The sequence below is a fragment of the Chinchilla lanigera genome, unplaced genomic scaffold, assembly GCF_000276665.1.
Source record: "Chinchilla lanigera isolate Chin_1 unplaced genomic scaffold, ChiLan1.0 scaffold00041, whole genome shotgun sequence".
NCBI classification, from domain to species: Eukaryota; Metazoa; Chordata; class Mammalia; order Rodentia; family Chinchillidae; genus Chinchilla; species Chinchilla lanigera.
The window spans coordinates 17,449,228-17,461,962 of NW_004955442.1; the positions used below are offsets into that span (position 1 = coordinate 17,449,228).

The following is a 12,735-nucleotide window of genomic DNA, read 5'->3' on the forward strand; positions in this document are numbered from 1 at the left end:
TCTTTTCTTTCCTTTTTTTTTTTTGTCTCTTTGAGACAGGGTCTTACTATGCAGTTAAGGCAGGCCTCAAACTCGCAGTGATCCTCCTGCCTCAGCTTTCCGAGTGCTGGAATTACAGGCGTGCGCCACCACGCCCCGCTATGCCTTGATCAGTTTATATGTTTGTCTGTATTGCTGGTCCAGACAAAGCAAACGAGCTCAGTTTTGTGTGTGCTGTGTGCCCTAAAGTGTATGCGTGCGTCCGTGGGTGCGCCCGCGCGTCCGTGGGTGCGCCCGCGCGCACGTGCATTTTATTGTACCAGCCCCTTTCAGTTATTTTGAGATAAGGTCTTGCTAGACCTTGGGACCAGGCTGATCTTCAGCTTGTGATCCTCCTGCCTCAGCCTCACAAGTAGCTGGGAATAAAGATAACCACCTAGATCTCTATCGACCCTTTCTACCTACTCACTTTCCGATTCCAAGCGTTTGCTCCTCACTGTCTCGGAGCCCCTCAGTTACTCAGAGAAGTGATCAAGCCTGGAGATCCAAACCCCTCCCTGGTTCCTTAGGTCTCTTCTGGCGCATCAGTACATCTGTGCGCCCTGCCCTGGCTTCTGTCTGCATCAGGCTCCTGCTGAGCTTGCCCAGGCTTGTGTTTTTGTTTTGGGGATGGGGATTTAGGGGTTGCTGGGGATTGAGCCCAGGCCCTTATCCATGCTAAGCATAGGCTTATTTTTTTTCTTTCATGATTGAGATTTTATTGGTTGTGTTGAGGATTAGGACAGACATTTCACTTTCTACATAGTTCTTAACACAGCTACTGAAAATCTAAAAAGTCATGTAGAGTGCCGTATTTCTTTGTCAGTTATTACAGTGACTTTCCAGTTTCAAATTTGGAGGCAAATTTTCCTAAAGAGGATATGTAATACCAAGACCTTTAAATGTTGATAAACTTTAAATTCCACCAATTCACAATTTCATAGCATGTATACTATATATTCATACTTTTGATTTTTCACAACACATTAACAAAATTATTGGGAAAATGAATTACCATGACCAAAGTTATAGTGTGTGATTCTGACAAAGCCACAATTAAAGAGTGCTATTTTTTTTTTTGAGACAGGGTCTCTCTTTGTAGTTCAGGTGGCGTTAAACTCACTATATAGCTCCAGCTAGCCTTGAACTCTTGGCAGTCTTCCTGCCTCAGTCTCCTAAGTGCTGGGATTACAAGTGTATCACAACTAAAGAATGATTTTCTTTAGGAAGCAATTCTATTAAAAACATGGGAATAGAACTAACTTGAGCAGGTTTGGTGGTATATATCTATAATACCAGCATTGTGGGAGGCTGAGGCAGGAAGATCAGAAAATTGAAGCCAACCCAGGCCACATAGAAAGTTTAAGGTCAGTCTGAGCTACTTAGTGAGTCCCTGTCTCAAAAAACTAAATATATGTACACACATATATTTTTTCAAGACATGAAATACATGACTGGAACTCCAACTTGGCATTTAGGATGTCTTGTACTATAGGATATAAAAATAACCCCCATCTATGGGATGTTAAGCTGACACCTAAGGCAGTCCAAACCTTCATAATTCAATGTCCCACTATTTTCTAGTTGTACCCCCCAAAAGAAAATCTTTAAAAGATCATTTACCCGTTAAAAATAGAGTGAGGTAGGACTCTCTCCTTTAAAAAAAAATGTTGCTAGAGCTACTAAAAACACATTTACAAAGTGATGGATAAAAATGGCCCTCTGGGTTTTACAAGGAGGGCACAGGGTCAAGAATAAGACATGGTCTGCAGTTAATTAGACTTGGCTTTTTTCTTGCCCACATCATCAGAGACTGCACTCTCCTGGTTTTTATTTTTCCATTTCTACAGGTAAGCCTGCAGGTTCTTATTAGCCATGTCAGCATTTCCCCTTTGTGCCCTTTTTCTTTTTTCTTCATTGTTGTTTTATTTTATTTTATTTTATTTTTGCTTGTGTGATTTGTTTGTTTTTGTTTTTTGAGACAGGGTCTCCTTGTGTAGCTCAGGCTGGCTTTGAGCTCACAGCAATCCTCCTGCCTTGGCCTCCCGAGTGTGGGGAACAAAGACTTGTGCTGCCACACCTGGTAGACTTGTGGTTTTAAACACTACTTATATTCTTATATTTCACACTGTGGCCCTCATTGTTTCATAGGTAGCATTCTAGCTAGGCATAGTGGCACATGCCTGTAATCCCAGCACTCGGGAGGCTGAGGCAAGAAGATTGCTATGAGTTCAAGGCCAGCCTGCACTACATAATACAATAAATAAATAAACAGCGTTCTAGATAGCTGACCTCCATTCGGGCAAGGGCGTGTTTAACACGTCTGCGCAAAGCTGAAACCCCTCACCCCCGCCCCCACACGGCCTCTGTTCCCACTCCTCTCTCTGCTACACAGTACTACTGTCCGCCTATTCACTCAGAACCGGTTGTCTTTGGCCTGTCTCATGGCTGACTTCTTCAGTTTCTTTCTTTTTTTTTTTTTTATGTTTTTGAGACAAAGTCTGGCTATGTAGCCCAGGGTGGCTTTGAACTCATGAACTCACTGCCTCAGCATCTGGAATACTGGGATTACAAGGGTGTGATTTCTAGGTTTCAACAAATGTCACCTCTTTAGAACTTCCCTGACCGCCTGACACCATGTATCTCCCTTAAAGGTCACAGTTTGTAGTCCTGTAAAAATCTGGTCTCTGTACTGACTTCACACCCACACACACACACACAAGTGCACGCGCACACACACACATGCACACGAGGATAGCATGTAGGCCTCTTAGGGACAAGCATGTCAGCAGCTTGGTTCATTGTCTCCGGTCACGAGCAAGGTGTGAGGCAAACACCAGGGCTCGGGCGCTATCTGTGAATGTCCGGTGGCCATCATTTCATAAGGACTCATACTTCACCTGCAGGTTGGGTCGGCAGGCCAGCACGTGAAGTGACAGTGACAGTCACATGTCTTCCAAGTTTGGTAGGGCAGGCCAAGTTGGAAACTGACAGCCTAGCTTACTTTCCCACAGGAAGGAACAGAGCACTGTTTGCAAAGCCACACATCAGCTAAGGCAAAGGGAAAACACAGGAGACGTGGGCCACAGAGTCACTGAGGACAAGGACAGCACTCTCCCCATCCTCACTTTCTTTCCGTGGTGCACGCGAGTGACAGGCACGCACAGCGCTGAGCCGCCCACTCAGCACACGCGGGCTCAGGCCCAGGGCGCTCGCGCACACACCGGCCCCACGAGGCAAGAAGGCACCTCCCTGGGAACTTTATTCATCCGCAGCCCTGGTCTGCAGGGGAGAGGTCACGGGCTCTTCTCCTGGGACGTGGACTCTGCACTGCCAGGGCTGTTCTCTGAGTCGTCTTTGGGCCTGGGCAGAGGCTGGAACTTGAAGAGGACAGGCGGGGTGAAGATGGACGCCTTCACAGCACACTCTGGGGGCTTGTCGGAGCTGGGGGAGCCGCTACTGGCAGAGGTCCTGCACGGGAGACAGCCAACACATGCCCGTGAGGCAGGACACTGGCATCACGGTCACCCAGCGTGTATGTGACAAATTCAAGGATGAAGGGTGGCTCCCAATACGTTTCTCCATGAGTGTGGTCGAGGCTGTTCATTGTACCAATGTTCATGACCCAATCTAAATGGCCATGAGAAGACAGCCAAGGAACCATGGTGCAGCCATGCAGTGGACTATTCTGCCGCTGGTTTTGTTTTTTGTTTTTTTACTGGAAATTAAACTCAGGACCTTGTGCTTGCCAGGCAGGTACTATGCCGCTGAGCTATATCCCCAGCCCTTCTGCCACTGTTTAAAGGAACGAGGGAAGTATCCCAAGAAGTAAGGTGAGCTCAATGGTTTTTTTATGGAAAAAAAAAAAGCTGCTAAGAAGTACATGTGATATGATCCTGCTTGTGTTAAAAGTTAACTACTTATTGAGTCACCTGTAATCCCAGGACTCAAGAGGCTGAGGCAAGGAAGGCGTGGTGGAGCATGCCTGTAATCCCAGCACTCCAGAGGCTGAGGCAGAAGCATCTTTGTGAGTCTGAGACCAGTCTGGGCTACAAAGTGAGTTCAAAGCCAGCCTGAACTGCATAGCGAGACCCTGTCTCAAAAAGACAAAAAAAAAAAAAAAGAAAGTAAAAAAAAAAGAGGCTGAGGCAAAAGGATCACAAGTTTGAGACCAGTTTGGGTTCCACAGAAAGTTTGAGGTTAGACTGGATTATGTAGCAAGACCAATTCAAAAAAAATAAATAAATAAATTAGTGTATTTGTGTGTTGGCAAGACCCTCTCTCAAAAAAAATTAACTAGTGTATTTTTTTATGTGCGTGTAGGTGTAGAGACAAAATATTTGGAAGAGTACACAAAAATGCCTTAGCAACAGGGCTCTCTTTTATTCCAAGTATTGTTTGTTTTGTTTTGTTTTTTGTCTTTTTGAGACAGGGTCTCGCAAGGCAGTTCAGACTGGCCTTGAGCTCACTGTGTAGCCCAGGCTGGTCTCGAACTCACAACGATCCTCCTGCCTCAGCCTCCTGAGCGCTGGGATTACAGGCGTGCGCCACCACTCCCGGCATATTCCATGTATTCTGTATTGTGAGCTTTTCCCCATGGAATATGTGTTTTTTTTTTCTTCAGTGCTGGTTACTGAACTCAGGGCCTTGAGTGTGCCAGGCGAGCGCTGTACCTCTGAATTATCCCTTTAGCTCTGAAACATTTAAAAACCAATTAAAAACAACCCATTTCTGGTGATGGCATCAGCAGGAGGACTCATTCACCCTCACTTTGCACAGTGTACCAAGAGCCTAAAAATGATCCCTGTCACTGCAGTATCTCAACAGACAAGAACAGCTGGGGAAATGATGTTCCATCTATACGAGCATTTTGCATCTATTCTTTTTTTTGGTGCTGGGAATCAAACTCAGGACCTTGCGCTTGCCAGGCAGGCACCTGTTTGCATCTATTCTTATTGGTGATCTTAAAGGTATTTTTAGTGACATGGGTGGAAACTCACAAGCTAGAGTTGGTTCCAGAACTAACAGGACATTTTCAAACTCAGTTATATAACAAACTATAGCATCGCACAGGCACAGGTATCCACGGAAAGAAGCCTACATGGAGACAGAAATATTCGAGCAGTGGTTATTTCTGGAGGTGGGAATAGGCGAGATCTGGCAAGTTTTTCTGTGCAGGTTTCATGTTGGCTCCACTAAACTTATTGGTTCAGTCCCCAGCGCTGCAAAAAGAAAAAGCTTCACCTACAAAGAACTAGAAAAAACTGATGACCACAGCCTTGCTCTGTGGCTGCCTGCTCTGTTCTGTGAGGACCAGATGATGCTGTGCTTTACTTTGAAATTTTGCTTTGTGCTAACACTGCAAAAAGTGCTTCTCTTCGCCCCACAATCAGTCACCATCCCACTCTTCTACATCCTCTTCTGATCTGAGTATATTATTTCCTCTTGGATGTTACATGATCGTGTTTGTGTGTGTGTGGTAGTGGGGGCTGAACCTAGGGCCTTCACACTGAGCTGCATCCCCAGCTCTTTTTTAATTTTTTAAATTTTGGACAAGATCTTACTAAGTCACTAAGTTACCCCGGCTGGGCTTCAATTTGTAATCCTCCTGCCTCAGCCTCCCAGAGTGCTGGGATTATAGGCATGTGCCACCACATGTAGCTTCATATTTATAATTTTAAATTACACATGCCTGATGTGGTGATGCACATATGTAATCTCAACATTGGGGAGGCTGAGGCAGGATGACTGCCGTGAGTTCAAGGCCAGCCTGGGCTACATAGTGAGTTCAGGGCCAGCCTGAATTATATAGTGAGACCCTGTCTCACCTCCTCCCCTCCAATAAGAGTCGGTTACATGATATTCCATAATTATATGATGCATAGTTGTTTTTAGGTTTCCTCTTCGTAAATGACATTGCCATGACTATTTTTATACAAATAGCTTTCTCCTTTTCCTTGTGATTTCCTTGGGGCAGTTTTCAGGGTTGTATTTTTATGTTTTCTGACATACCCAGCAGGATTGTAAACACCGGATCAAAGAATTTAACAATGAATGCCTGCGGCTCCTGAGTATACTAAGCACCCATGGTACCACTGACTACAACGCTGATCTCCTGTTTCGAAGTATGCAGTTCAGAGGAATTACTTTTCAGCTTGTCCGCACACTGTAGCACGTGTTAGCACCTAATTCCTTTTTACGTCTGATAATGCTCCATCATCTAGTTGTGCCACGTCTTCTACACCTGGGCTGTTTTGCCTTTGGGTACTGGGGCACATACACATTCATGTACAAGTTCCTTTTGCAACCCTGTTTTCTATCCTCCTGGCTGTTTACATAGGACTGGAACTGCTGGACCAAAAGGGAACTCTGTGATCACCATTTTGAGGAACCGCCAAACTGATTTTCACAATGGCCACACCATTATACCTTACTACAAGCCATGCAAGGGTTTCATTTTCTCTACATCCACACCAACAGCTGTCATTGTCTTTTTTTGTGTGATACTGGAGATTGAACCTGGCGTTTCTGCACTAGGCCAACTTGCACTCCTTCTGCCTCAGCCTCTCAGCGTGCCGGGATTACAGGTGTGCTTCACCACACCTGGCAGATCGTTGTCTTTATTAGAGCCACCCTAATTTATGTGCTGTTACCTCATTGTTTTGGTTTACATTTTTCCCAGTGTAAGGTCCTGAGTTTAATGATGTTGAGCATCTTTCCCTGTTTATTGGCCATTTATTTGTACAGCTTCTATGGAGAAACACCTAATCAAATCCTGTGCACCCACCCCTTTGAGAGAGGGTCTTGGTGTGTAGTTCAGACTTTGAACTCACTCACTACATAGCCCAAGCTGGCCTCAAACTCTTAGCCATCTTCCTGCCTCAGTCTCCCTAGTGGTGGAATAAGAGGTGTGTGCCAGGCATATGCCCATTTTTTCACTGGGTTGCTTTTGATTTTTTTTTTTTTTTTTTTTTTTTTTTTTTTTTTTGGTTTTTTGTCTTTTTTGAGACTGTTTTTCACTATGCGGTTCGGGCTGGCCTTGAACTCACTGTGTAGCCCAGACTGGCCTTGAACTCACAGTGATCCTCCTGCCTCGGCTTCCTGAGTGCTGGGATTACAGGTGTGCACCACCATGCCCAGCTGCTTTTTATTTTTGAGATGATATGCAAATATTTTCTCTCACTGTGGGTTTTTTGTTTTTTGTTTTTTTGAGATAGGATCTCACTATATTGCCCAGGCTGGCCCTAAACTCCTGGGTTCAAATGATTCTTTCATCTCAGCCTCCCAAGTAGCTGGAACTACAGGTATGTGCCACTGCTTGGTGCTGGAGGTAAAACCCAGAACCTCATTTGTGCTATGCAGGCACTCTATCCCCAGTACTCTCTTCCTTCCAAAGTGGTCCAATGTTCTAAAACTGGATGGTAGGTGATGGCTGCAGAGTTATGAATATACCAAACGCTACTAAATAGATTGCATACTATTGAATTAAAAAAAATTAAAAAAGACTGCGACTGGGATGTAGCTCAGTGGTAGAACACTTGCCCACCATGTCACAGGCCTTGGTTCACTCCAGCCTGGGGGTGCTGAGGACGACTAAACCAATCTGGTAGTACTATATTTCTATAGCCAAAAATGGTAGTCTGGCCCAAATGTGACCCTCCTGGCTCAGCTTCCCACATAGCTAAGATTATTCTTCACAGCTTCCCCCCGACTCCCGCATCCACACACAGACTTTAGGCTTCTTGAGAGCTATTTATTGCCTATCCTAGCAATCTTGACATAGACATCTTTCTAACTCTTTAGGGGATGGATGTCATTAACAACAGTCTAAACCCACAGAATAGGTAACACCCAGTGTGGGCCTTAATGTAGACTAGGGCTGCCCCTTGGTGGCATCGTTCCTTTTCAGTTGGGCCAATTCCTCACCATTATAATACCAGGAAGGGACATTACTTTTTTGGTGCTCGATTATACTTAGGGTCATTCCTGGCGGTGAAACGGACATCATACTGAAAACACTTCTGGCCCTTGTACACACTCCCATGAGGCACAGGGGCAGGGCACCCTAGGGCCGGACAGAGTCACAATGGTGCTGGGCCCAGAAAGGCACAGAGACTCGCTTACCAGTGAAAGCCGGGGCAGTGGAGCTTGTGTGGACTGTTTCTAGCCAAGTACGAGAGATGGAAGCCTCCAGGGTTGAGGACCAAGGGGGTCAGATCGACCATGTGGCTACAAGACAGGGCAGAGAGGGGAGGTCACCCACACCTCCACGGCTGGAGAGTGCAGATCTGTGACACAGCCCAGCAATGCCTACACACAGAGCCCAACTCCGCCCCGGGAAACGAGGACAGTAACCGTTAAAGAATGTAGCAAGAATTAAGAGATGGAGACAAAACAGCAACTGAGTCTGGCTCCAGGACACCCCCCAAATGCTCCTTTTCTATTTCCCTCCAGTCCAGAGTAGATTCCTTCCACCTTTTTGGGTTTGATGACAGACCATTCCAGTTTAATTGCACTTCGGACCCTGTGTTGTCCAATTTCTCCATCTGCAGGAAACAAAGGAAAGCTCAGGACAAGTGTGGGAGCCTCACCTTGCAGAACCATCCTTATATGAGACCATGTTACTTCCACTCATTCAGCAGATACACCAATGCCCTTTTGGCCATGGCATTTCACGGGTACAAGGGATAGGCTGGGGACTAGAGCCGACTAAGGAGGTTCCAGTCCAGCTTAGGGGATGGAGAGGAGCCTGTAAGATGAGGAGATGCGCAAGATAAACAGGAACCTGGAAGAGCAGGCACAGCAGGTGTGGGACAGGTGGGACGACACCCACAGGGAGAAGCAGAAGTGTGGCTAAAGATGTAGGGAAGGCCCACAGTTTTGTCTGTCCTTCAGGAGTGCCAGGATCCTGTCCAGTGTACCTAGGGCTGCCTTGCATACCCGAGGCCAAGCAGGCGGAGCTCGGAGCCCTCAACCCCCACCTGCCCCTTCAGTCAGGGCAGCCCCTCTCATCTGCTTTATCCACTGCCATTCCACCTACATCTTGTCTGCAAAGAGAGGTCTGTAGAGGTCTGAGGGCCAGGGTCGTGGGCCCAGCAGGCAAAGTGGGGACTGTTCTGAGCAGGGGGACAAAGCTACCCCTCCCAGAACGGCCTGGGGTGGAGGGTATTCCCACTGACCGGCTTGCTAGGGAGTGAAGGGAAGGGGCCGAAGACCCTGGGCATAGTGTAGACTGGGGGTGATGGGGCCACCACAGAGGTCATGGTGGTGACAGGTGGTGGCAGTGATGGTGCTGGTGGAGGTGGCAGCAGGGCTGGTGGCAGGCATGGAGAGGTCGACCGGTCCTGTCGGAGGATGGGTTCTGGTTTCTTCAGTTTGGACTTTCTTCTCTTCTTCTTGGCATCTGTGACAAAAAAGGCTACGAGTGTCTCCTCATGCCATAGCAGGGCAGAGTGGGGGCCAACACAACGTTGTGGGTCTTCATAATATCCCTCCAGGGACAAAGCCTCAGACCACCACAGACAGGCACCAACATGCATCATCAGGGCTGGGGATTTAGCTCAGCGGCAAAAGCGCCTGCCTGGCAAGCGCAAGGTCATGAGTTCGGTTCCCGGTACCGGAGAAAAACCAAAAAAAAAAAAAACAACAAAAAAACCATGCATCATCTTACCAACCTCCAGCCCCCTGGAGAAAGAGACTTTTGCCTCTATTTTAGGGAGGAACCAGGGCCTGTTTGTACAGGCACGGACAAGGGCCACCCTGGGCTGTCTGGCCTCAAAGGCAGAATCCCACAGGAAGTGGCCGTGTGGGCTTGCTGCCCACCCCAAGCACTGTGGAAAGCGGAGTCTGCCAGTAGCCACAAAAGGAAAGCGGCCCCACAGAATACCCAGGGCGGCCTATACCCAGCCGTACAGCCATTCTGGGGATGTGGGAAGGGCACTTCCTCCATGAGGAAACCCACACTGAGGAAGGCTTGCAGAGGTGGCTCAGAGAGGGCATCTTCTCTTTTAGGTTTTCTACTACATTTGATGAGTCTGTTCAAAGCTAGAGAGGGGCCGGGGATTTAGCTCAGCGGCACAACGCCTGCCTGGCAAGCGCAAGGTCGTGAGTTTGATTCCCGGTACCAGAGAAAAACAAAAACAAACAAACAAACAAAGCTAGAGAAAACCAGCAAAATGGGCATTAATACGATTTTATACAGCCCATCAGAAGGGCTCGCCTATAATGATAATAAGTACCACTTGGCATTGGTCTGGAGCCTAAGAGCCTGCCCTGCAGATCAACCCTGCACATGTCAGCCAACCAACTGTGCTTCTATTTCCTCTTTGGTAAAACAGAAGTAAATAACTCCGCAGCTATCTGCGGACAATGTGCGCTATTGACCCACCCATCAGATGAATTTGTGACATGGAGGACTCACAGTGACATGGAAAGTGTAGACCCCCAACCCCAGGCACCTGGGCCTCCCCGTGCGATGCGGGAGGAATTGCCCCCACCTCTAAGGTAGTGTATCACCAAACATCAACACACCAAAGGAACTGAGCCTGTTTGAATCCAGCCAGGGTCTCACAACAACCATCCAAGAAATATACGAAGACTCAGCAACAGACGTAAACCCACAGATGGGAGAAAGAGAGAGGAAGTGGGATCATTCCACCTCAAAGCAGCCTTTAACAGAAAGGCCACAGGTCTACACCTGCCATCCTGGAGTGACCACTGTGTCCCAGTTTGGACACAAATGATATACACGGTCATCTTAGTGAAAAAGGAACCTAAGAAAAGCCAGACATGGTAAAATACATCAAAACAGCCCTGCAGGAGGCTGAGGAGGAAAGATCACAAATCTGAGCCCAGCCTGGGCAATTTCGTGACTTAGCAAGGCCCTGTGTCAAATTTTTAAAAAAAGGCCTGGGCTATAGCTCAGAGAGAGGGCTCTGAGTTCACCCCTAGTGCCTTAAAAAAAAACCCTTAAGAGGCCTACTGCTCAAAAAGAACATGTGGGCCTCACTGGATCCTGAAGCAACAAAATGAAGAAAGATTTTAGATCATCAAAATGTGAGTATGGGCTAAACGTGTCACGAGTATGAGGGCACCGTGAGATATCTAGTATAACAATAACATGGTGGTTATGTCAGAAAATATCTTTTTTTGGTGATATGGGGGACTGAAACCACAGTCTTACACATGCTACCCAAGCACTCCAACAATGAGTCCTTTTGACTTTGAGACAGGGTCTTATTAAATTGCCCAGGCTGGCCTCGAACTCAGCCTCCCAAGCCACTGAGATTACAGGTGAAAACGTCTTTCTTTATTTTTGTTGTTTGAGACCGGGTCTCCCTATGTAGTTCAGACTGACCTCGAACTCGTGATCAGTTCCTGCCTAAGCCTCCCGAGTGCTGAGATTACAGGTGTGGACCACCATGCCCCGCTCGAAAATGTCTTTCTTTAAAATTAAGATGCGTGGCCATGGGTGTAGAGCTCAGTACTAGAGCGTGTGCTTAACACGAGCAAGGCCCTGGGTTCAAGCCCCAGCACAAAAACGGAGAAAAACAAAACACTGCGGGGCCACTCACGGGCTGAGACTGAGCCTCACCCCGAGCGTACAGGTGCACGCGGTGGATGCTCCTCTTCAGCTGGTCCAAGCGCCGGCGCATCTCCAGAGCGCCCATGCTGTTGCACAGGTTCAGGTTCCCCTGGAAGGCGCAGAGGAACTTCGCCTGCAACAGCAACGAGAGAGGCGGGGCAGCAGGAAGCCCGAACAGGAGAGTCAAGGGGGTTCACTTGCCCACTGCACTCCCCAGGCGCAACGGCCTCGGGCTTCCGCAAGACCCCACCTGCAGCCCGAGCCAAGCCCCCACCCGGGCCGCACCCAAAGGAAGGAGAAGATCCCGCGCTGCTCGCACTCGGCCTGCTTGCTCTTGCGCAGCACCCTCTCTGCCAGCCGCGGGGCGCGATCCAAGGTGCGGAAGAGGCGGCGCAGCGCGCGCTCCGTGTAGGTCACCGCCTGCCTCTCGAAGTCCTTCACGGAGATGAGCTGGCAGAAGGTCACGCTCTGGGGGAACTCGCTGTCGAACTCATCCAGGACCTCCATCCGAGAGGCGCTGCAGGTAGCAGAGCGGCCGTCGGGGCCAGACTTCCGAGGGCCCGGGCTCGGCGACCCCAACCCGCCCAGAGGCGAGGGATGAGGGTTCATCCCGAGGGCCGGGGCTGGAGTGACCGGAGGTGGCAGGAGCCCGTCGGGGTTGGGGGCTGCGGAGACGCACCAGCTGTGCCGCTGCCCAAGAGTCGCCACCACCCGCGTCCAGGCGCGCTAGCCAATCCGAACCCACAGGCAGGGGGCGGAGCTACTCGCGCGCGCGATAGCCACACGTGACAATGCCGGCTGCTCTGGCATGCGCTCATACGTCCTCGAAGGGACGAACGCCGCCAGGATGTGATCTCGCAGGACGGGTAGAGATAGCAGTCTTTCCACTTTCTCGGAGCCCCTGGTCATCGCCAGGCCCATCTTCCAACTATTTTGGGGGGGCGGGGCGGGGGAGTGTGTTTTTGCGACAGAATCTCCACTCCCGGCAAAATTCTTTTTTTTTTTTTTTTGTATCGGGAATCGAACTCAGGACCTTGCGCTTAGCCAGGCAGGCTCTCGTACTGCTGAGCTATATCCCTGGCCCTCCGGCAAAATTCTTTCTTTCTTTTTTTTTTTTGTGTGTGTGGGGGACC

At 48.6% G+C, this 12,735-nt stretch overlaps 1 protein-coding gene across 2 annotated transcripts; it reads right to left on the reverse strand.

Annotated features, from left to right (window-relative positions):
• Window positions 1–3,259: 3,259 nt before the first annotated feature.
• Window positions 3,260–12,392, reverse strand: LOC102014837 (proline-rich receptor-like protein kinase PERK2). 2 transcript variants are annotated; one of them, XM_005391701.1, is made up of 7 exons: window positions 12,282–12,392; window positions 11,888–12,119; window positions 11,612–11,735; window positions 9,198–9,421; window positions 8,494–8,564; window positions 8,143–8,247; window positions 3,260–3,489 (listed from the first exon to the last, which is right to left on the reverse strand). In XM_005391701.1, exons 2-7 carry the CDS (start codon window positions 12,107–12,109, stop codon window positions 3,315–3,317), a joined length of 921 nt encoding a protein of 306 aa, XP_005391758.1. In that variant the 5' UTR covers window positions 12,110–12,119; window positions 12,282–12,392; the 3' UTR covers window positions 3,260–3,314. The 2 variants fall into 2 exon arrangements, with proteins under 2 accessions (XP_005391758.1, XP_005391757.1); XM_005391700.2 differs by having other exon boundaries at window positions 11,888–12,358.
• Between the last annotated feature and the right edge of the window lie 343 nt (window positions 12,393–12,735).

Coding starts and splice junctions, on each gene's coding strand:
- LOC102014837 (XM_005391700.2), bottom strand. CDS start 12,211: ATGAACCCTCATCCCTCGCCTCTGGGCGGGTTGGGGTCGCCGAGCCCG. Junction 9,422..11,611: donor CGTGCACCTGTACGCTCGGG/GTGAGGCTCAGT, acceptor TTTTTGTCACAG/ATGCCAAGAAGAAGAGAAGA. Junction 3,490..8,142: donor CACTGCCCCGGCTTTCACTG/GTAAGCGAGTCT, acceptor TCTCCCGTGCAG/GACCTCTGCCAGTAGCGGCT.